Source organism: Macaca fascicularis, chromosome 3 (assembly GCF_037993035.2).
Source record: "Macaca fascicularis isolate 582-1 chromosome 3, T2T-MFA8v1.1".
Taxonomy (NCBI): Eukaryota; Metazoa; Chordata; class Mammalia; order Primates; family Cercopithecidae; genus Macaca; species Macaca fascicularis.
In genome coordinates this window covers 31348811-31370489 of record NC_088377.1, presented here as the reverse complement: position 1 = coordinate 31370489, position 21679 = coordinate 31348811, and the positions used below count along the sequence as shown (strand labels likewise).

At 33.4% G+C, this 21679-nt stretch overlaps 1 protein-coding gene across 15 annotated transcripts in view; it reads left to right on the top strand.

Moving 5' to 3' along the window:
- The window catches only part of USP25 (ubiquitin specific peptidase 25), a 142860-nt gene extending 121416 nt beyond the window's left edge, over positions 1-21444 (top strand). For all 15 annotated transcript variants that reach the window (XR_012432086.1, XM_074034198.1, XM_074034197.1 and 12 more), the window contains 6 exons: positions 8184-8362; positions 10150-10228; positions 14033-14112; positions 16958-17081; positions 20340-20535; positions 20840-21444. Coding sequence is in view for 14 of the 15 variants with exons in the window: in XM_074034198.1 (XP_073890299.1) it covers positions 8184-8362; positions 10150-10228; positions 14033-14112; positions 16958-17081; positions 20340-20535; positions 20840-21012 (831 nt within the window). In the remaining variant the exon portion in view is untranslated. The remainder of the gene's footprint in view (positions 1-8183; positions 8363-10149; positions 10229-14032; positions 14113-16957; positions 17082-20339; positions 20536-20839) is intronic.
- The last annotated feature ends 235 nt before the right edge of the window (positions 21445-21679 follow it).

Here is a 21679-nt window from a genome sequence, read left to right as displayed (position 1 = left end):
AAATTTTGTTCCCTAAAAGTATATGCAGGCCTAAATCATTAATGCAAAAAATACTTCTCCGTGCATCTTGTTAAATTCAAGTCAGTGGTCCAGCGTTTCCATGCTTAGCCAAAGAAGACTCTTTTCCTCTTGGTTATGTACATTTGCAGCCTGAGTTTTAGGTGCCACATCTTTCAAGTCAGTTACACATCCTGCCTTTAGGCTCTCAGACTTGTACTTCCAACTCAGTGGGTTATCACAATGTGTGTTTACCCATGTGACCACCAACTAGGCCAACAGGTAGAACATCAGGAGTACTCCAGAAATACCCTTTTTCCTCCTTCCCATCACTACAGTCTATCCATACCCAAAAGTAGCCGTTATCTGGACTTCTAACAATATACATTAGTTTTCTTGTTGAAAACTAGATGTTTCTTGTTTATACACTTGGCATCTTTTACTCTAGGTCCTTTTTTGTCTGGCTGCTGTTACTCAGCTGTGTGTTTGGAGCTTCATCCATGTTACACAGTTGTCATTTCTTCCCTCTCAGTATTTTGTTTTATGACTATAATTTTTTTCTATCCTTCTCTTGATGGACATACTAAAAAGGTATTACCTGTTTATATGCAGGGCATTGTCCTAAATCCAGTGGGTGTAGCTGGGATAATGATGGACTGAGTTCCTACCTTAATGAACCTCATTTTCTGCTAGGGAAACATTAATTAGAGTTATTAATTAGTATGGTAAAGAACCAGTTTAATGTGGAAAAAGAACATAAAATGAGAAAACAGAGCTAGTACCTAGAGGGCTTCCTAGAAAAAGTGACGTGTAAACTAGTAATACATAATCCAAAATGTAGAATGTAAATGTTTTTCTCTCACTTCCTAATTCTCACTCCACAGTGAGCATCTATTGATTGTTCCTTGTATATCCTAGAGAGATAGATGAGACTGACTTTGATTCAGACATTCATCCTATATTTATAATATAAATAAAAGTAGAAGTATACTCTTTCTATTTGCTTCTTGCTCTTGAGTTTCTTTTTCATATATATGTAATTATTCATATCAGGATTAGTAGATTTATCTCAGTATTTTTCCTTTGTTTCCTAGAGTTTATCAAAATTTTTAAAAATATTCTCCTAGAATAGGGTATGCATGTTACAACAAATTTGAAGGAAGTTAGTATGTTTCCACCCACCATAGAGGCTGATGGGAGCAATATGTCAGCACACTGATAACTTATTCATACTCCAATTTAGGCAGCTCTGTCTCCTACTAGCTGTTACCAGCAAAGTCTCTATGGTTAAGTCCTAGGTTTAAATCCTAGCATTATTATTTAATAATTGTGTGACCTCAGGCAATTTATTAAGTTATCAGAACCAGTTTATTCACTTACATGAGGAGTTATCTTGAGAGTTAAATGAGATAATTCACGTGGAACTCATCAGGCAGTGTCTGTCACATAAAGAACACCCAAGTTGTTACCTATTCTTACTAAATTTATTAGCATTGTTGCTGAATATTTGAGTAATTTTCAATATTGTGAACATTTTTGTGCATATATTATTGAACACTTACGTGAACATAGCAGAGTTGACAAGTCAAAGTGCTTGCAGATTTTGAATACTAATATTATCAAATTGCCTACATATAGTTACATTGCTTTGTTCTACTATTGATATTTGTCTTAAAAAAGACATTAAAAGTGTAATCCCATTTTTTAAAATATATTTCTTTGATCTTTGTGAGGGTCAGTTTTTTTTTCATAAGTATTTTGGCAATTGGTATTTATGTTGACTGTCATTCATCTTTATATGTTTATTACAATGAGCTTTTTTTTTAGTTAAATGAACATTTGATCTTTAAGACAACTGATTCATCTATAATTTACAAATTATATTTTGTGGTTTATAATTTGTCTTCTAAATTTATTTTTTATGTCTTACTATACATAATTTCTTAGATCTTACAAAATATAGCAACTTTTTAAAAATAGATTTGGGCCTGTGATCACTTTTAAAATTATGCAAAATTTTAATTCTGCTTTCATGGTTCTATAATACTTTTGTTTTGATTACTAGATTTTAGTTTTCTCTGAATAGAAAAATATCCAGATAGTCTAAACATAAAATATTGACTAATGCATACTTTTCACACTGACTTGACACATATACTAAATCATACATATACTAAATCCTTTATCAGGGATTTATACTTAATCATATACTAAGTAGCTCTGACTGGGTCTCTGTATTCCACTGATCTCATTTTCTGTTTTTGGACAATACACTGAATACAAATGATCTTATTATAGATCATTTGTAATACACTTTCACATTTTGTTAGAAGAACACTTAGTAATTTTTGTTCTTTTATAAACAAGAAGTTTGGAAAGTCTCATTTTTCTTATGATGATTTTTAAAAGCAATTGCTACTTCCTTTCCAAATCCTTTTAGGATTATATTTTTGTGTTAATTTAACATGAAATAGATAATTTTTTTTTTTTTTTTTTTTACTATTTTGAGTCTTGCCCAAAAGAAACATGATATGCCTTTTCACTTTTATTGTCTTTTGCTGTATTCTTCAGTAAGGTTTTATAATTTTATTTCATAATGGTCTTATATCCTTTTGTTTAATTTATTCCTAGATAATTTTTTTTTTGCCTTTTTGAATAGGGTCTTTTACTTCCACTTTTTTTTTTTTTTGAGACAGAGTCTCGCTCTGTCGCCCAGGCTGAAATGCAGTGGCCGGATCTCAGCTCACTGCAAGCTCCGCCTCCCGGGTTCACGCCATTCTCCTGCCTCAGCCTCCCGAGTAGCTGGGACTACAGGTGCCCGCCACCGCACCCGGCTAGTTTTTTTTTTTTTTTTTTTTTGTATTTTTAGTAGAGACGGGGTTTCACCGTGTTAGCCAGGATGGTCTCGATCTCCTGACCTCGTGATCCACCCGTCTCGGCCTCCCAAAGTGCTGGGATTACAGGCTTGAGCCACCGCGCCCGGCCTACTTCCACTTTTTTTTTTTAACCAGGTTATTGAAAGGGTCGGTGATGGGATAACTAATTAATTTTACATGCTTACGTGGTATTTAGTTAACTTTATTGAACTCTTTGTTTTCTAATGGTTTTTGCATTTTATTTTCTTGATTATTTCAGTAAACTGTCTCCCAATAATTATTTTCTATATCTTTATTTCTTGTTTCATTTCTGGCTTTATTGCGGTGATCAGAAATTTTTATCATATTCTCAATACTGAAATAATGGTAGTAGGCGCCTTTGTCTAGTTTCTGATTTTAATGAGTGTGTCTCCAGTGTTTTATTATGTACAATGTGTAGTTTTGGTTCCACTTTATGAATTTTAAAATGCTCTCAAATTACTAGATAAGGGTTTCCCACTAAACTGATTGGTATTGAAATTTAGAAATTTTTAATACCTCTATTGAGATGCTGAACAGATTTCTCCTTAATTCTTAATACTTAAGGTCTTAACTTTGATCTACCTTTAAAAAAATTATTGTAAACATTTTTTGTTAAATATATTTTTTGTATACCACACTATTTAACAAAAGTGAGTATGGGTGTTGGCATCTGGTTACATAGACAAAATTGATCTATCGTTTCTTGCTTTGTATTTGTCAATTTTGGGGATACAAATTATACCAGCCTTGTATAACCATTAAGGAGGCTTTCTCTTATTTTTCAGGCCCTGTAGCAATTTAGGTATCACAGAAGTTATCTGGTCCTTGAAGATTTGACCTAACAGCCCAACTCTAAAACAATGTGGGCTTGATTTCTTTCGTGTTACCAGATTTCTCGGGCAAACTTTTAAGTTTTACAGAGTCTCTTCAGTTTTTCTGCCTCTGAAAGCAGTTCTGGTAGTTTATATTTTTCTAGATTATTATCTATCAGGATACTGTAGTTTATTGACAAAGTTATATGTGTTATCCTTCAAGAAATTTTGAAACATTTTTTTTCTGTATTATCACCTTTCTTGTTTCTACCAGTGAGTTTTCTTCCCCTTTTTGGTCTTCCATCCAACTATATTCAAACTGGAGATATATATATTTAGAGAGAGAGAGAGAATCTCACTCTGTCGCCTAGGCTAGACTGCAGTGGCGTAGTATCGGCTCCCTGCAACCTCTGCCTCCCAGGTTCAAGTGATTCTCCTGCCTCAGCCTCCCAAGCAGCTGGGATTGCAGACGCCTGCCACCATGCCCAGCTAATTTTGTTTGTTTGAGACGGAGTCTCGCACATGATCTCGGCTCACCACAACCTCTGCTTCCCGGGTTCAAGCAGTTCTCCTGCCTCAGCTTCCCAAGTAGCTGGGGTTACAGGTGCCCACCACCACACCCGGCTAATTTTTTCTATTTTTTAGTAGAGACAGGGTTTCACTATGTTGGCCAGGCTGGTCTCAAACTCCTGACCTCAGATGATCTGCCCACTTTGGCCTCCCAAAGTGCTGGGATTACAGGTGTGAATCACCGTGCTTGGCTTGGAAATTTTTTTGACTAACAGCCCAATAGATTTTGATATCTGATATTCCCATATTAGTACAGTTTTTTATTTCTTTGGCTCAAGAATAATTTAGAGCCATATTTTAAATTTTCTAAGTGTTTAGCTTGGAAGATAGCTCTATTTATAATTCCTGTTTGTATTACAGTGTGGTCAAGGAATATGGCCCACAGTATTTCAGTCCTCTGGAATTTGAAGTTTTCTTCATTTCTTAGCACTGTCAGTTTTTTAAAAATAACCCATAAGCATTTTAAAATACATATGAACTCTATTAACCAACTTTATTTTAGAGATAAGACCAATCAGACTTAGAAGATTATGTGCCTTATTCTATGTCACAGTTAATTATAAATGACGTATCTAGGTTTTTGAATTTTAATTTCCTCAGTTTCCCATTAGATTTAACTGCCTCCAGAATATAAATATTTATATATTTGGTATCCTCATATGTGTGTGTGTATATATACATATATATATAGAGAGAGAGAGAGAGAGAGTTTATATAAAAATTAAGTCAATAAGTTATAAATTTAGAATATGGTTTTATAGTATTATTTTGAAAAGTAGAGAAAAGTCTAGGTAGAATTTATTTGCATCTTTAGAACTGAACAAGGTCTGAAAAGCATGGCTTAAACTAATTTTACTGAATAGGTCATCTGTAGGTAGATGGGAAATGAACAAGAAAGGATATCACACATAATGGAGAAGAAACAAAGGCATGTGTGCGTTTGTGAGGAGACAAGCCTAACCTAGATAGAAGGGAGATCCTTGTTGCAGGGTGATAGGAAATAAGACTGAATAAATGGCATTGAGCCTGATTAAAGGTGTAGTGAAAAAAGTTAAAAAAATGAAATACAAAGCAGTTCTGTCATCTAATGACTAGTGTCACATTTCATTTAGCAAATGCATGGTGATTTCATTGCAGTGTCTGTGATAATTAACTTAAAATAATTAGCATAGGCTGCCAACGGGATTCTGAGGAGGTAATATGAGACAAATATAATGTTAACTTTACTCGTAATGGCAGATTGTGTAGAACTCTGCTAAATATACCAGCATGGAACATCTGTTGGGAATTTGGATAAATATGATTCCAGTATATTTTAAAAGCCATAAAATTTCTTAAGGAAGTTTATAAAAAATAATGAAGAAATGCATGTATGCTAGTAAAAATTTTTTCTGTGTGTTTGAAAAACAACTTCTAGAAATTTAGAAGTTAATTTCTTAAAAAGGAAGTGTATAAAAATAGTTAAGAAACGCATTTACCTGGTAAAAATGTTTTCTTGTGTGATTGAAAAATAGCTCCTAGAAATTTAGAAGTGTCTTTCTACCTCTGCTGGTTTAAACACCTATATATTGAAAATACTTTGGCAATTTGCTCGTGAAAATTAGGAGAATCTTAAATTCAGCAAAATCAAGAAGTGAACATATAATCTTAAAGTATAAGAGGTTATTATATATTTCAGTTCTATAATAGAAATCTGCTATTTATTAAAACAGCTTCTATTTTGAAAGTAGGTAGGGGATTGATGACCATTTAGTGGGATCATTCCATGTATGTAAACCTACAATATTATTTTAAGAGACTCGCTACAAATTTGTTTTATTTTGGTCATGCTATTTTAGACTAAAGTATGATGAATGAAATATTTGAATATTCTAAAAGTCTGTTACAGGTTGAGCATCCCAAATCCAGAATTCAAAATCTGAAATATTGCAAAATCCAAACATTTTGAGTACCAACATGATACTCAAAGGAAATGTTCATTGGAGTATCGTTGATTTTGGATTTTCGGATTCGGAATACTCAACCAGCATAATGCAAACATTCCAAAATCTGAAAAAAGTCTAAAATTGGAATCACTTCTGGTCCCAAGCATTTCAGATTAGCGACCTGTAGCCTGTGACAATCATTGTCTAAAGTTCGTATCAACAAGAACAGTAATTGAATTGTTAATGTTTTAGATTTATTCTCAAATTCAGTATACTTCGATTATTATGTTGTGCCCCCCCCCTTTTTTTTTTTCCAAATTTGGATAATACGAAGATTTTTAATGAGTTCTAGGCAAAGCTTATGTGTGCTAACTAGGCACACAGTGAGCGTTGGTAATCTTATATATTAAAATACAGTTGATATTTATGGCTGTTATTTATTCACATAAGACTTTGGAATGACATGTATATCCTCAAAAAAAAAGTCAGTTTTTTTCAAGGGAAAAGTATTTTAGAATAATTTGTTTCCTTATTCTATTTATAATCTTAGGCTGCATAGAAAGAACATATTAGCCTTCCTTTTAATGAAGTATGATATTATGTAACTAGAATATTTCATTTAATGTTTATCAGTTATTTTTTCTCCCATCTGTAAAATACAATCATATAGGTCATAACATCTAGATATCAAAGAATTACTTAAGAAAGGCATGCACTTTTTAAACTAAAAAAACTTTTTAATTGAATGGATTTTTTGTAATCTTGCCTGAAGCTCAAAATGTTTATGCTTGTTAGAGCTAGAATTTACATGTAAGTATAATATAAATGAATATGAAAAGCTTTATCTTAATCATATGGTCCTCTTGTACATAGCAGTATTTGATGTGTAAGTCTATATATATTTCTCTATGGTCAGATATTTTCTGGATTTTGCTTGTGTATTAAAACATGCATTAGTCTTTGTTATTTCCCCTTATTATTGTATGAGATATTCTTGTTAAAACTAAGTTTAAACCTCAAGGTAATAATAGTGATGATATATAACCGTTATTATTCTTACATTAATAAAATTTACATACTGTTGAAGCAATAAGTACTTCTTTTTGTGATAATTATAACCCCAGGGCTTGATGTTACATTCCTTATTTGTGGGCTATTCAGCTAAAAGTTAATTTCAATAATACGACTATGCATTTAAGAACAATTTTCTTTCAGATTTGAGTATTGTTGGAAGCTATATATCAACTCTAGAATTTTCTTATTCAAACTGATGCCTAGAAAGGTAAAACAGAATGGGAAAACTTGCCGTCTCCATCTTATAATGTCTGTGAATAGACTTGGACTAGGCTGTGATAAATTTTACAAAATTACTCACATTGTAAGTTTAGACATATTATTTTACCACTTTCATGTGTGGAAACAAAAAGAACATTTATATAGTGAAGGGATAAAGAAGGGCCTTTGTGGCCAGGCACAGCGGCTCACACCTGTAATCCCAGCACTTTGGGAGGCTGAGGCGGGCAGACGATGAAGTCAAGAGTTTGAGACCAGCCTGGCCAACGTAGTGAAACCCCATATCTACTAAAAATACAAAAAATTTAGTTGGGCATGGTGGCAGGTGCCTGTAATCCCAGCTACTTGGGAGGCTGAGGCAGGAGAATAGCTTGAACCTGGGAGGTGAAGGCTACAGTGAGCCAAGATCGCACCACTGCAGTCCATCCCAGGGGATAGTACGAGACTTCATTTGAAAAAAAAGAAAAAAAAATAGAAGGGGCTCTGTGATCAGTTATTCAGGAAATACTTTGATACTGTGGAACATGGGACTGTGTTCTTAGATGTACCGCCTTGTTTGTAATACTTTAAAAGCCAAAAAAAAAAAAAAGAAAATATTTATATGCAAGAAGAATTAAACTTGTAATATTGAAGGATTTTTAGGTGTTTAAATAATTAACCAAAATTGTCATTTTCATTGCATTTTCCAGGCAATTAAGTTGGAATATGCAAGGTTGGTTAAGTTGGCCCAAGAAGACACCCCACCAGAAACCGACTATCGTTTACATCATGTCGTGGTCTACTTTATCCAGAACCAGACACCAAAGAAAATCATTGAGAAAACATTGCTAGAACAATTTGGAGACAGAAATTTGAGTTTTGATGAAAGGTAATTTAAAAATATAAAATTCTTATGCTAAAAGTGTTCTTTTTTTTTTTCATGCAGATTCCCAGGATAATTTCTTGAGTATTTATTTTATATATGCATGGGTACATATTTTAATAAATACATAACAATTTGAACTCAATGTGAACAGTTGCTGGAGTCTGTGGCCTTTTGAAGTTTGAACTGAGAATAACTTAGATCATTTTAATAAATTTTAATTGTGAATCAATCACTGCACTTACTACACTCAATATTTTAGAAACAAAAATGGGCTTCTCAACCTCTGTACTATATACATAGTTTAAATTAGATAAATCTTTGTTGTTGGGGCTGCCCTTTGATTGTAGGATATTTGATAATATCCCTCATCTCTTTGTTAGATGACAGTAGCAGCTCCCAAGTTGTGGCATACCAAAATATCTCCAGGTATTGCCAAATAACTCCTAGGGAAGCAAAATCACCCTTATTAGAGAATCACTGGAGAAAAGGTTTTAGTCTTGCAGATAAAATATAAACATTCTTTGACGTAAAGAGGAGGCTTAGAAAGGTTAAATTAGATGCACGCAGAAACATTTTCTCTGGAAAGAAAATATTCTATAGAAATTTCTGTAGAATTTCTGTAGAATATAGAAAATATTCTATAGAATATTTCCAGAGAATGTTTTCTCTGGATTATTAGTTTTATAAAGAATTATTCAGAAAGTCCTATAAAACTACTAATGTTAAAAATCACAATTTCATTAGAATGAATGACACTAGGAGACAATTTTAGGGCCCATGTGAAATATTAGAGTATTGAAAGTTATTTTCGTATATAAAAACATTGATGCTGTCTTGCAGTTCATTGTAATTTTAATTCTGAAATGATTATCCTTTTATGAATGTCTCAAAAATACTGAGTTAAAAGTGTGTAGTGAAGAATATGAGGGGAAGCAAAGCATCTGGATCAATCCTATCTTGCTAGGTATGTGCTGTGAAATGTAAGATTCTGTGCTAATACAAATAAATAGTTGTGAACAATATCTGATAGATGGTTGAATGCTCAATGAATGTTGGCCACTACTATTTGTATTAGTAGCAGTATGGACATGATTTATTTTGATACATATGACTGCAGAGAGTCAGAAATAGGGTTGTTGTGACCCTCGTTATCGGTGCTATCAGTGTACTGAGTTCCATTGGATCTATGCTGTTTAATTTGGAGAAGATACTAATGGAGTAATCACATTGACTTTTCAATCTTTTGCAATTATCTGACTATAACTAGTTAATCTGTTTTGATAACCTTACTTGTGCTTGAAAGACAGAGTTATACGCCTGTGAATAAATATATTTTGTAAGGATTTCTTTGTTACTGATTCTGATCATAAAATCCACTGGAATGTTTCCATTTTTACCTGAGATAATAGGCACATTTTAAACTCTTTCTTTTTAGTATTTAAGAGTAAATATGGGGCGGGGGGAGAAGATGCGGTGGCTCTTGAGCTTGGTTAATAGATGCACATTATTTTTAAAAAGTTTCATTTTTTTTCCTATGCAAACTGTGTTAGTTAGAATGTAATTTAAAAGTCATATATCAATACAACACAGTAAATTTGAATTAGAGTTATTGCTCCTATCTTCTTTGTAATTCTCCAACATTGGTCCCAAAAATATTTTTCCCTTAAGGTTATTTAGAAGTTGTTTCTATAAAAAAGTATTGCTATTTTTGCTCAGTGTTTGTGGCTTTTGCTTTTGATTTACAAATATATATATATACACACACACATATATATGTTTTTTTTTTTAAGGTGTCACAACATAATGAAAGTTGCTCAAGCCAAACTGGAAATGATAAAACCTGAAGAAGTAAACTTGGAAGAATATGAGGTAATGTGCTTTTTTAGAGGTAAAACTACAGATTTAGGGATTCTGTAATTCACTGATATTCCTTTCATTTCAGCCCAACGGAAGTAGAATTTGTTATGAATGATGAGTAAAAAATTAAGTTTCCAGGTCAATGCTCAAGTAATTAATAATTTTATAAATGATTTTAGGATTAACATGATGTGATAGCATGTAGACCAAAAAGTTTAAAATCAAAAAAGGAAGATTTTTGGTTTTCTATTTCAATGCTAGTTCTCAACTACTTTTTAAATGAACTTTTCTAGCTTAAAAACGAAGTAAAAATACATTGTTAATTTTGAAATCAACTTAGAAATTGCTGTTACATAATATTAACAAGTAATATTTATCAAGAGCCTACTATTTGCCAGGCATTTTTCTTTCTTTCTTTCTTTTTTTTTTTTTTTTTTTTTTTTTGAGACGGAGTCTTGCTCTGTCGCCCAGGCTGGAGTACAGTGGCGCGATCTCGGCTCACTATGCCAGGCATTTGTCTAAGCGCTTTACATGTATTAACTGATTTAATTCAGACAGTAACACTGTGAGGTGGATTGTGTTCTTATTCCCATTTGACACACGAGAAAATAAGGCATAGAACAGTGAAGTAACCTGCCTAAGGTTTTCACAGCCACAAGTTCACAGCTTGGCTAATAGAACCTACTTTAACTGTTGCACTACACTGTGCAGCTGTACACTGTGGGCTATATTTTTTCCTCACTTTGATTCATCAGATATATTTTGAGGAAGTTAGAGATTCATTTTAGTCACTATATGCCATATATATTTGTCATTATGAGACAGTGTTGTGTGTGAGAGAGCATGTACATAGGTACTTGTGCTTGTGGGATTTTTTTGTGCACAAAATTCTTTTTGTCAACTTTGGCTTTAAAATACTCTTTATTTTAATTGATGAATTCATACACCTAGTATTTCTTCAAGTTTTTAAATTTAACCTTATACATTGTCTTTTTTAAATTTACAAGTCTAGCAAATTTTACATTGTGGGGTGTGTTTGCTTAATATTTGGTTCCCTTTACAAACCTAATTATGGCACTTTAGATTCCCTGAACAATTAGTGTAATTCACTACATAGAGAAGAGGAAAGATAGAGCAAACACTCATTATTGATGAAAACCTTAGCTAGTTTGGCATATAAAGTAACTACCTAATTCACTAAAGAGTGTCTCTAAAAACAAAAATAAGAAATAATAAAACTGCAGCAAATATATAGAATTGTGAGCATTGAAAGCTTAAAATTTTTCTTATCAAAAACAAGGCAACGAGAATAAGTGAAAAGTAAAATATTGGAAAAGAGAAACAAAGACATTATTTGTAGTTTTTTTAATCTTGAAATTCAAATAAAATCTACAACTGATTTATTAGAACTAGTAAGAGAGCTTTGCAACATGCACACTTGTGTCAGATATCAGTTTTATTCCATTATGCCAGTAAAAAAGTGAGACCATTTACAATAGTATCTGAAACTATGGAGTATATAGAAATAAATTTAACAAAAGGTGCAGTTGACTTCTGTGGGGAAAATTATAATACTTATCGGGAGACATTAACAAAGACCTAAATAAATGGGCATACATATGGTATTTGGAAAACTTGATATTATTAATATATAGATAGCACTTTTCCCCCAAATGCTTTATAAATTCAGTGTAGGCCATGTCAAAATTCTAGCAAGATGTTTTATGGAGCTTGATAAGCCGACTGAAAAATGTTACGGAAATGCGAAGATCCCAGTCCACCTCCTGTCTCTGACAAGCAAATTAGTGAACAGTAGAAAGACTTTTTAATAAAGAGTTGTGGAAATGAAGTTTGATTTCTTGTTCATTCCATATGCAAAGATTCATTTCAGTTGTGAAATGCTCCTGCGCAAAGCTGTTTAGAAGTCAACATAGGTAGAAGCCTAAAGACACTCATTTATCCATAAAAGGCACTCATTGACCAGATATTTTTGGCCAGGATATGTAATCTAGAGCCAGAGAAATTCAAAATCTGTTTTATCTTGACCCTGAGGAGCAAGTGAAGCCATCTTTTAGTTAATAATGACTCCAAATCTGTACCCTTCCAATTGATTGAGAGCTCTACCCTTGTCCCCAAGATTGGTGTTCATGGGACTTGATTTTTAATTGTGACTTGATTCTGCACCACTTTCTTTAGTTTGCTTCAACGGACTGACTCATCATATTTTTATTCACAAACCTTCTCATATTCTAACTGCAGGGCCATTAAATCATACAAGTATTTAAATGACTTGTTTTTAGAGTCTGCATATTCCTCATATTTTTGGTCTTGCTCTAAGTTCAGGGTTCAGCAAACCATAGCCTGCAGACCAGCTTACCAACTGTTTTTGTAAATAAACTTTTATTGGAACATGGTCATTTGTATACATACTTTCTGTAGATACTTTCACACTGCAGTTACAGAGTTGAGTAACCGAAGATGAGGCTTGCAAAGTCTAAAACATTTATTGTCTGACCTTTTACAGAAAAAGTTTGCATACTCACAACTTCCAAGGCAATTCTGATGACAACAAGGAATGACAGTTTGAATACCTTCCCCAGAAGAGCTAACTTTATTCTTGCAGGACAGATTTTTACCTTTATTTGTTATTAATATCTAATAGCATGAAAATTATGTCTTGAAAATTAAAATTAAGGCTGGGTGTGGTGGCTCATGCTTATAATCCCAGCACTTTGGGAGATCAAGGCACAGGGAGTTGCTTGAGACCAGGAATTTGAGACTGGCCTGGCCAACACAGCAAGACCCTGTCTATACAAAACAGATTTAAAAATTAACTAGAACTGGAAGCGTGCACCTGTAATCCAAGCTACTTGGGAGACAGAGGTAGGAGGATTGCTGGAACCCAGAAGGTTGAGTCTGCAGTGAGCTGTGATCATGCCACTGCACTGCAGACCGGGCAACAGAGTGAGAGCATGTCTCAAAAAAGAAAAAAAAAAAAAAATTTATATTCAAGGAGAATATGGTTGGCTAATAACGTGTCTGTGTTTCTTATTTTTGTTTATAATGTTTATATAAAAGCCTTAACACTTTTGTTATCAGTATTCTCTTTCCAGTTTGTCTTATACTGAATTTCAGTTATTTTTCTTGAGTCAATTATTATAAAGTAAGTTAAGAAAATCTTGACTTCATTCTCTTTAAGAGTTACAGGATATCACCTTAGAATTATTTAGTCCTATTACATGCCCTGTAGTTGTTTGGGGGGTGGGGAGGGGCACTGAAATATGAACTGCAGCTGTTCTTTCACCGTATCTCATGTAAATAAACTATTCACCTACACACTTAAATTTACCACACATTTGCAAAGTTAAAGGGTTAAATAAATCTATCATAACTTTTTTTTAGTTTCTTAAAATTATGTATCAAGTATAAGTGTTCAAGCTTTGGTTCATACTCAGTGTAATAATTTCATATTCTTCCATGAGTTGATGTAGATACAATAATATTTCAATAATACGATTTTATACTGATGAATTTTTGAGATGACCTGATGGATTATCCTGCCTTTATATTTGTTATCTGCTAGTAAAATCTTTAATTTCATATCAATGCCCAATAATTTTTAGATTTAATGTTATATTAATAAATAGTCTTGTGTGCCAGAAAGTAAAGTCTTATTTTAGTTCTGATATATCTTCATTTTGAACTCTTTGTTTCTATTAATTCAAATAGTAGCAGAATAGTGTATTATTTTTGAACAGTTTCATAGTAGTTTTTAAATCTTATTTTGAACATTTTTAATTTTTCTTTCACTTACAGGAGTGGCATCAGGATTATAGGAAATTCAGGGAAACAACTATGTATCTCATAATTGGACTAGAAAATTTTCAAAGAGAAAGGTAAGGCAAAGTAGACAAATATGAAAAGAGCATAATTTTTGCACTTAATTCTATTCAGATATGACCTCATCCATGGAAAAGATTGTATTCACACACTGTATTTTTAATAAATGTTTTATTTTAGATCAGTTTTAAATTTACAGAAAAATTGCAAAGTTAGTGTAGAGATTTCCCATTTACCCCACATAAAATATATTTTCCATTAAAAAATCCATAAGGTCGGCGTTAGTGTCTGTGTTTGTCAGCTCTCAAATACTACACTTGAGGCTGAGTCTCATCTTGATAGCACGTTGGAGTGTTTTCTGTCTGTCTTTGTGAACTTTCAGGTACTATAAAAAGTGTAGCTGTAGAAAATTTTTGAGTACTGTGACTTTAAACAAATTTTGTATTAATTTTCATTTAAATTAAAGATAAAGGAATATCTACTTATTTAATTAAACAATTATTTTAATTATTAAGAAGAAAGGATACATTTTGCTTTACTTACATTTTAGAATATTTACTAGTTTGCATGTATTTCTCCACTTATTTCTTAATGCATGTCATTTAGCAATAACTTGACTAGTGATTGTTTGTTGAGGAAATGCTTTATTTTCAATGCAGTGTATATTGCAGCCAAGTAAAAGGGATATTGAATTTTTCCTTTTTTTTTTTTTTCTTAATGAAGTTTAAGAAGCTCCCACTTAGGTAATGATGCTTCTTTTTCAAAAAACGAAACAAAAATCAATGTTTAATTCTGGAGTTATACTGTCCAACATAGTGGCCACGTGACAAAACTTAAATAACTAACAATTTTAAAACCAAAGTTCAGTTCATCAGTTACACCAGCCACATTTCAGTAGTTCACTAGCCTCACGTGGTTAGAGGCCTCTATTTTTAGCCAGCATAGAACATTTCCATAATCACAGAAATTTCTACTGGACAGTACTATTCTAGAGGACAGTACTTTCATTTTTATATTAATAGTTATCAAAATTTTTAAAGTTATCACACAAAAGGAAAAAGTAATGTTTTACTTAACAATTTATCTTAAGTACTTAAGTACAGATTATTTAAAGTCCTAGTCATTGTGCTGTTTATAAAATAATTTCGCTTTGGTCATTGATGTAGGACACTTATTTTGCTCGATACCACCATTTTATAAGTTATGTCCGTCAAGATTGTATTTCTTTAATAGGAATATTCAGATGTACTAGAATTTATAAGCTTTGTGCTGATTTGAGAGAAATAATATCATTGTATAATTCAATAGAGTAAGATTAAAAAAAGGCATTTCAGTGTTACTGATAAATCAGACTTCACAGAGATGTAGTAACTTTGTCAAGGTCAGGCAGCTAACTAGGAAAAGAAAAATTAAGAGACCTCGTATTCTTGTATAATTTAATGAAATCATGTAAATACCAAATGTATACATTTATCTCACTAAGAATTAAAAAGATGAAACTGCCACTTTGTATCTGTCTGCATAGCTTCTGTATTAGCTGTTCCCAGTTAACATATCTTAAAGGAATTTGAGATATAACTTGGAAATATGTTTAAATATTATAATTTGCTTGTCAGTTTTCAAATAGATGCTTATTCAGAAAGCTAATATTCTGGTATAGTAAATGCTTATCAAATTAGGAGGATTAACTAGAAAATCAATGGTGACAGATATTACTTATGGAATATCTTTTAAAGAAATATTGGTGTGTACGACTGTAATCCCAGCTACTCAGGAGGCTGAGGCAGGAGAATCACTTGAACCTGGGTGGTGGAGGCTGCAGTGAGCCATGATCACACCAGTGCAGTCCAGCCTGGGTGACAGAACGAGACACTATCTCAAAAAAAAAAAAAGAATTTTTTTCTTCCTTTTTTAAAATGATTTGAACTTCATAATATCTAGACTTATATTAATACAACACATATGCCTAATTCTATCACGTTTTTTTTTTTTTTTTTTGAGACGGAGTTTTGCACTTGTTGCCTACGCTGGAGTGCAGTGGCGTGATCTCAGCTCACCTCAACCTCCACCTCCCGGGCTTCTCCTGCCTCAGCCTCCCGAGTGGCTGGGACTACAGGCATGCGCCACCATGCCTGGCTAATTTTGTATTTTTAGTAGAGGTGGGGTTTCTCCATGTTGGTCAGACTGGTCTCAAACTCCTGATCTCAGGTGATCTGCCTGCCTCGCCCTCCCAAAGTTCTGGGATTACAGGCGTGAGCTGCCACGCCCGGCTTCTATCAGCTTTTTTATGTTTGGGGGCTTTTTGTTTTTGCTTTATTCCACTATGTTTCCCAGATTTAGAAGAAATCTTTCATTTTCCACTTCCTCTCTTTCCTTTAGATCTTCTTCTTTCTGTTTTTTTACATTTTTCCCAATAACTAAACCTGTCTGCACATAGAAAAGAACCTACGTTGTCGTTGAACAAACCAAATGATGTTTGTGATCATAAAACGGAGTAACCTGAGTTTTTCCTTCATGCATGTGGGACACTGCGTTCAACAAGTAGATTGTTGGTTTCACATTAGCTTCAATTCTGAGTTCAAATGGAAGACATTGGAAAATAAATACCAAGGAAGACAGAACTATCCGAATTTATCCGTTATTGCCTCTTTTCCCAGATTTTTTCTTAATTTGTAGCTCCTATTTTATTTTTTACTTTTAAGATATAACTGTCTCTGGGTTTCAGATGATAACTGTTGCTAAAAAGGTGCTCCCAAGCATACACTGCATCCGATGATATTTTTTATTATAATGTAGATTATCAAAACTTAAGCATATACTTAAAATGTTTTATAATTGTAGCTGACTTTGTTTCTACAAAGGTGAAATACTAATGTTATATGTTTCTTTTTAATTTTCAAGTTATATAGATTCCTTGCTGTTCCTCATCTGTGCTTATCAGAATAATAAAGAACTCCTGTCTAAAGGCTTATACAGAGGACATGATGAAGAATTGATATCACATTATAGGAGAGAGTGTTTACTAGTAAGTTGAATGCATATAGTATGATCTTACCATTTTGTCTGACATTGGGCAAGTTTTCCAGACTCATATATAAGTGATGACTACATAAACTCTGATGGGATAAGAACATAATGATGTCTATAAACTGGTTCTAATCCCTTCAGATGGCAAAGTGCACTCAGTTATTTATTCTTTCCTCTTTATGAATCCCAAGTACTATAGGTGATAAATGAGAAATGTTCTTAAAATAGCATCAGTTTGTTTACATTTCTGTATTTAGATTTCTTTATCACACTACCACTCCTTTTTTTGGTGGGAGAGGAAGGGATGCATAGATAAGTCTTTAAAAAAAGTTTTATGTAAGTCTATAAGAATATGCAGTCTGGGTGCGGTGGCTCACACCTGTAATCCCAGCACTTTGGGAGGCTGAGGCTGGTGGATCACTAGGTCAGGAGAACGAGACCATCCTGGCCAACTTGGTGAAAACCCGTCTCTACTAAAATACACACAAAAATTAGCCGGGCGTGGTGGTGCACGCCTGTAGTCCTGGCTGAGGCAGGGGAATCGCTTGAACCCAGGAAGTGGAGGTTGCAGTGAGCCGAGATCGCGCCACTGCACTTCAGCCTGGTGACAGAGTGAGACTCCATCTCAAAAAAACAAGAATATGCATAGAATGTGTCAGAGTAATTTCTGTTTAACCTAAAAAAAATTGAATTTTGAGATATAAGAATAGTATAGCTGATTTTAAACATAAATACTACCAAAACCTGATGGTTCCTCTGAAACATTCAAAAAATGATATGATGTTTCTCATCATTTTTTGATAGTAACCTAACCACATTTGGTTATTTGTTTTACATAGGAATTTAAATGAAACCTCATCAAGATTACTTTAGTGTTCCTTTCAGGTTTATTCATATTATATATTTACAAAGTGTTAGGTTCTGAGGGATACAAATATGAGTAAGATGTACTTCCCGTCCTCAGAAAACTCAGTCTGATAGGAGAAATATAGAAATAATTGTTATGTTCTGGAATAAGTGTCATTATGAGAAATATGCACAGTGATATGCCTGAAATATTTGGGAAGAACCTTAAGAGAGAAGGTTCTTAAGATCTCATCTGAATCTTGATGGATAAATAGGAGTTTTATTCATGATAGAGAAGGGAGAATATTCCAGTGCACAACAGAAAATAAAGATAAATTCATTGTGGCTATCCAGGTTATGAGGAAGTGGGGTAAGGTGGAAGTGATGAAGCTGACAATACTTGTCGATATTGGTCAGATGATAAAGAAACTTATATGACATTCAGATGAGTTTGCACTAGTGTCAGTTTGATTAGGTTTGGCATGATGAAGTTTGTTTTCAGAAGATAATTCTGGTAATAATAATAATAGCATACTAGAGGGTGAACAGGAACGAAGTAGATTGAAGTCAAGAACCTTAGAGGGGAAAGTCAAGGGATGGAGAGTGAGGGCCTCGACTCATGTAGTACAGTAGGTATGATGGTGAAGGAAATGAAAGCAGGGCATGTCATAGCTGTTGGGTGAGTGGAAAGAAGGAAATGGAAGAGTCAGAGCTGCCAGACTTTCTAGTTTTTCATTTAATATTAGGGAATCTAATAGGAGGAACAAGGTTGGCTTTGAACATGTTATATTTAAGAGATTTCCAAGACATTGTTTGATTCAGTGAACTTAACATTAAACTTGTCATTAAATTTTATATCTCATTTAATGCATACTTCCAAAAATTGTAATAAATACTTGAAGATTTATCTCATTTTATTCTCTTAACCCCTATGGTAGGAAGATAATAATACCCTATTATTAATGTAAAGAAAGTGAAGCTACGAGATTTAGCTAATCTGTTCCCGATTGGTGTATTAGTCCGTTCTCACAGTGCTATAAAGATACTACACAAGACTGGGTAATTTTTAAAGGAAAGAGGTTTAATTGACTCACAGTTCCATACGGTTGGGGAGGTCTCTGGAGACTTAAAATGATGGCGGAAGGTGAAGGGAAGCAAGGACCTTCATCACATGGTGGCAGGAGAGAGAAGTGCAAGCAGGGGAAATGCCAGATGCTTATAAAACCATCCGATCTCAAGACTCACTTCCTGTCACAAGAACAGCATCGGGGAAACTGCCCCTATGATCTGATCACCTCCCACCAGGTCTCTTCCTCGACACCTGGGGATTACAATTCAAGATAAGATTTGGGAGGAGACACAAAGCCTAACCGTATCAATTGGGTAATTGATTCATGGCCAAGTTGGACTTACAGCGCAAGGTTCTTTCCAAAATCAAAATAAATTGCACAAGAATTACGGTGTAAATATGTAAATATTTTTATTTGAAATTCAACTTTCAAAGTCACATTTATCATGCTGTAAACATAAGATTTTAAATAAGAATGCTTAAATATTATAGGTCTTATACCTGTATTTATCTCTTACGTTTCTTATTACATGGATTTCTCTGTTCTACTAGATCAGTGATCAGCACACTATGGCTTGTGCTCCACCTACCACTTGTTATTATAGATAAGTTTGATTGAAACATAGCCATGTACATTCATTTATATATTATGTATTATTGCCTTTGTACTACAAGCAGAGATGAATAGTTGCAACAGAAACTTTGTGGCCTTCAAAGCCTGAAGTAGGCCTTGTCTGGACCTTCACAGAAAAAGTTTGCCAATCCTCTTACAAATTGTAAGCTCCATGAGAGTTTTCTGTATTAATCACTTGAATGCCCCTGCATCTGGAAAAATTTCTGGCACATGGTGTTTACTCTGTAGGAAGTTTTTGAAGGGATAAGTGAATTGATTACCTTTATATTTCTGTATCAAGGAATACAATAGTATATATTCAGTTGCCATTTATGGAGATGAGTTTTTCAAAAATTAATATGGATTCTGAATTTCTTTATTTTTAAAACAATTATAAGTGCTTATAAAATTTTATAATTGGGGGAAGTTAATCTCTAGAGAAGAAAAAATGGCCCCTGTATTGATGATCAACATAAGCCAAACAATAGTGAAAAACACAATAATGTTCCATCCACCAGTGTTTGCTTTTGTTTCTGTTGTTGTCATATGCATAGCGTTTTCTAAAGAGAGGTTTTCAGTTCTAGGTAGGTTGAGATTGTTTTCTCTAAATACCGTTTGTTCTAATACTGTTTGTGAACATATTTTTGTTGTCTTCCTTATTAATACTTATAGATATTTAATTTAAAAAGGAAACAAAAACGTATTCTTTTTTTTTGCATTGCATTAAGAAATTAAATGAGCAAGCCGCAGAACTCTTCGAATCTGGAGAGGATCGAGAAGTAAACAATGGTCTGATTATCATGAATGAGTTTATTGTCCCATTTTTGCCATTATTACTGGTGGATGAAATGGAAGAGAAGGATATACTAGCTGTAGAAGATATGAGAAATCGATGGTGTTCCTACCTCGGTCAAGAAATGGAACGTAAGTTTAAACAATGGTAGTAGGCACCTGAGATGTCGGGATTAAACGCAGTTAGAATTAGATGTTATTTATTCTTGCCATTTTTTATATTAAATATAATATTAAGTATTTAATTTCACATTCACATTACTCTTTTTCCATATTGATGAGCTAAGCTGGGTGCATTGCAGTTGCCATTTGTTTTTGTCTCCCCAAAATGGCAATTATCTTACCTATCACGGCAAGTTAATATTAGTAAATCATGTTGACAATGATCATGTCATAATTTCTATCTTTAGTTAGATTTAATTGTTTGTATTTGCAGCACACCTCCAAGAAAAGCTGACAGATTTTTTGCCAAAACTGCTTGATTGTTCTATGGAGATTAAAAGTTTCCATGAGCCACCGAAGTTACCTTCGTATTCCACGCATGAACTCTGTGAGCGATTTGCCCGAATCATGTTGTCCCTCAGTCGAACTCCTGCTGATGGAAGATAAACTGCACACTTTCCCTAAACACACTGTATAAACTCTTTTTAGTTCTTAACCCTTGCCTTCCTGTCACAGGGTTTGCTTGTTGCTGCTATAGTTTTTAACTTTTTTTATTTTAATGACTGCAAAAGACAAAATGACTATACAGACTTTAGTCAGACTGCAAACAATAAAGCTGAGAATCGCATGGAGCTCAGACTTTGTTTTAACCGGAACTGATGTATAATCACAGATCTAATTGATTTTATTATGGCAAAACTATGCTTTTGCCACCTTCCTGTTACAGTATTACTTTGCTTTTATCTTTTCTTTCTCAACAGCTTTCCATTCAGTCTGGATCCTTCCATGACTACAGCCATTTAAGTGTTCAGCACTGTGTACGATACATAATATTTGGTAGCTTGTAAATGAAATAAAGAATAAAGTTTTATTTATGGCTACCTATGTGTTTGTAAGCAGGTATATTGTATATTAGTGTATTAGTAATATATACATGAATTTTGTCTGGGGATTAAGATTGGACAATTAATAGATTAATACAGTCTTGATTCTGCTCTAATGGTAGCAAATTGGAAAATGTTTAAGTATTTGACACTTAAATTTATCTATATTTTTAACAAAATTCTTAAACTTAGTATGGCACCTGAGCTTGTTTTGAATTCGGTCAGGGTTT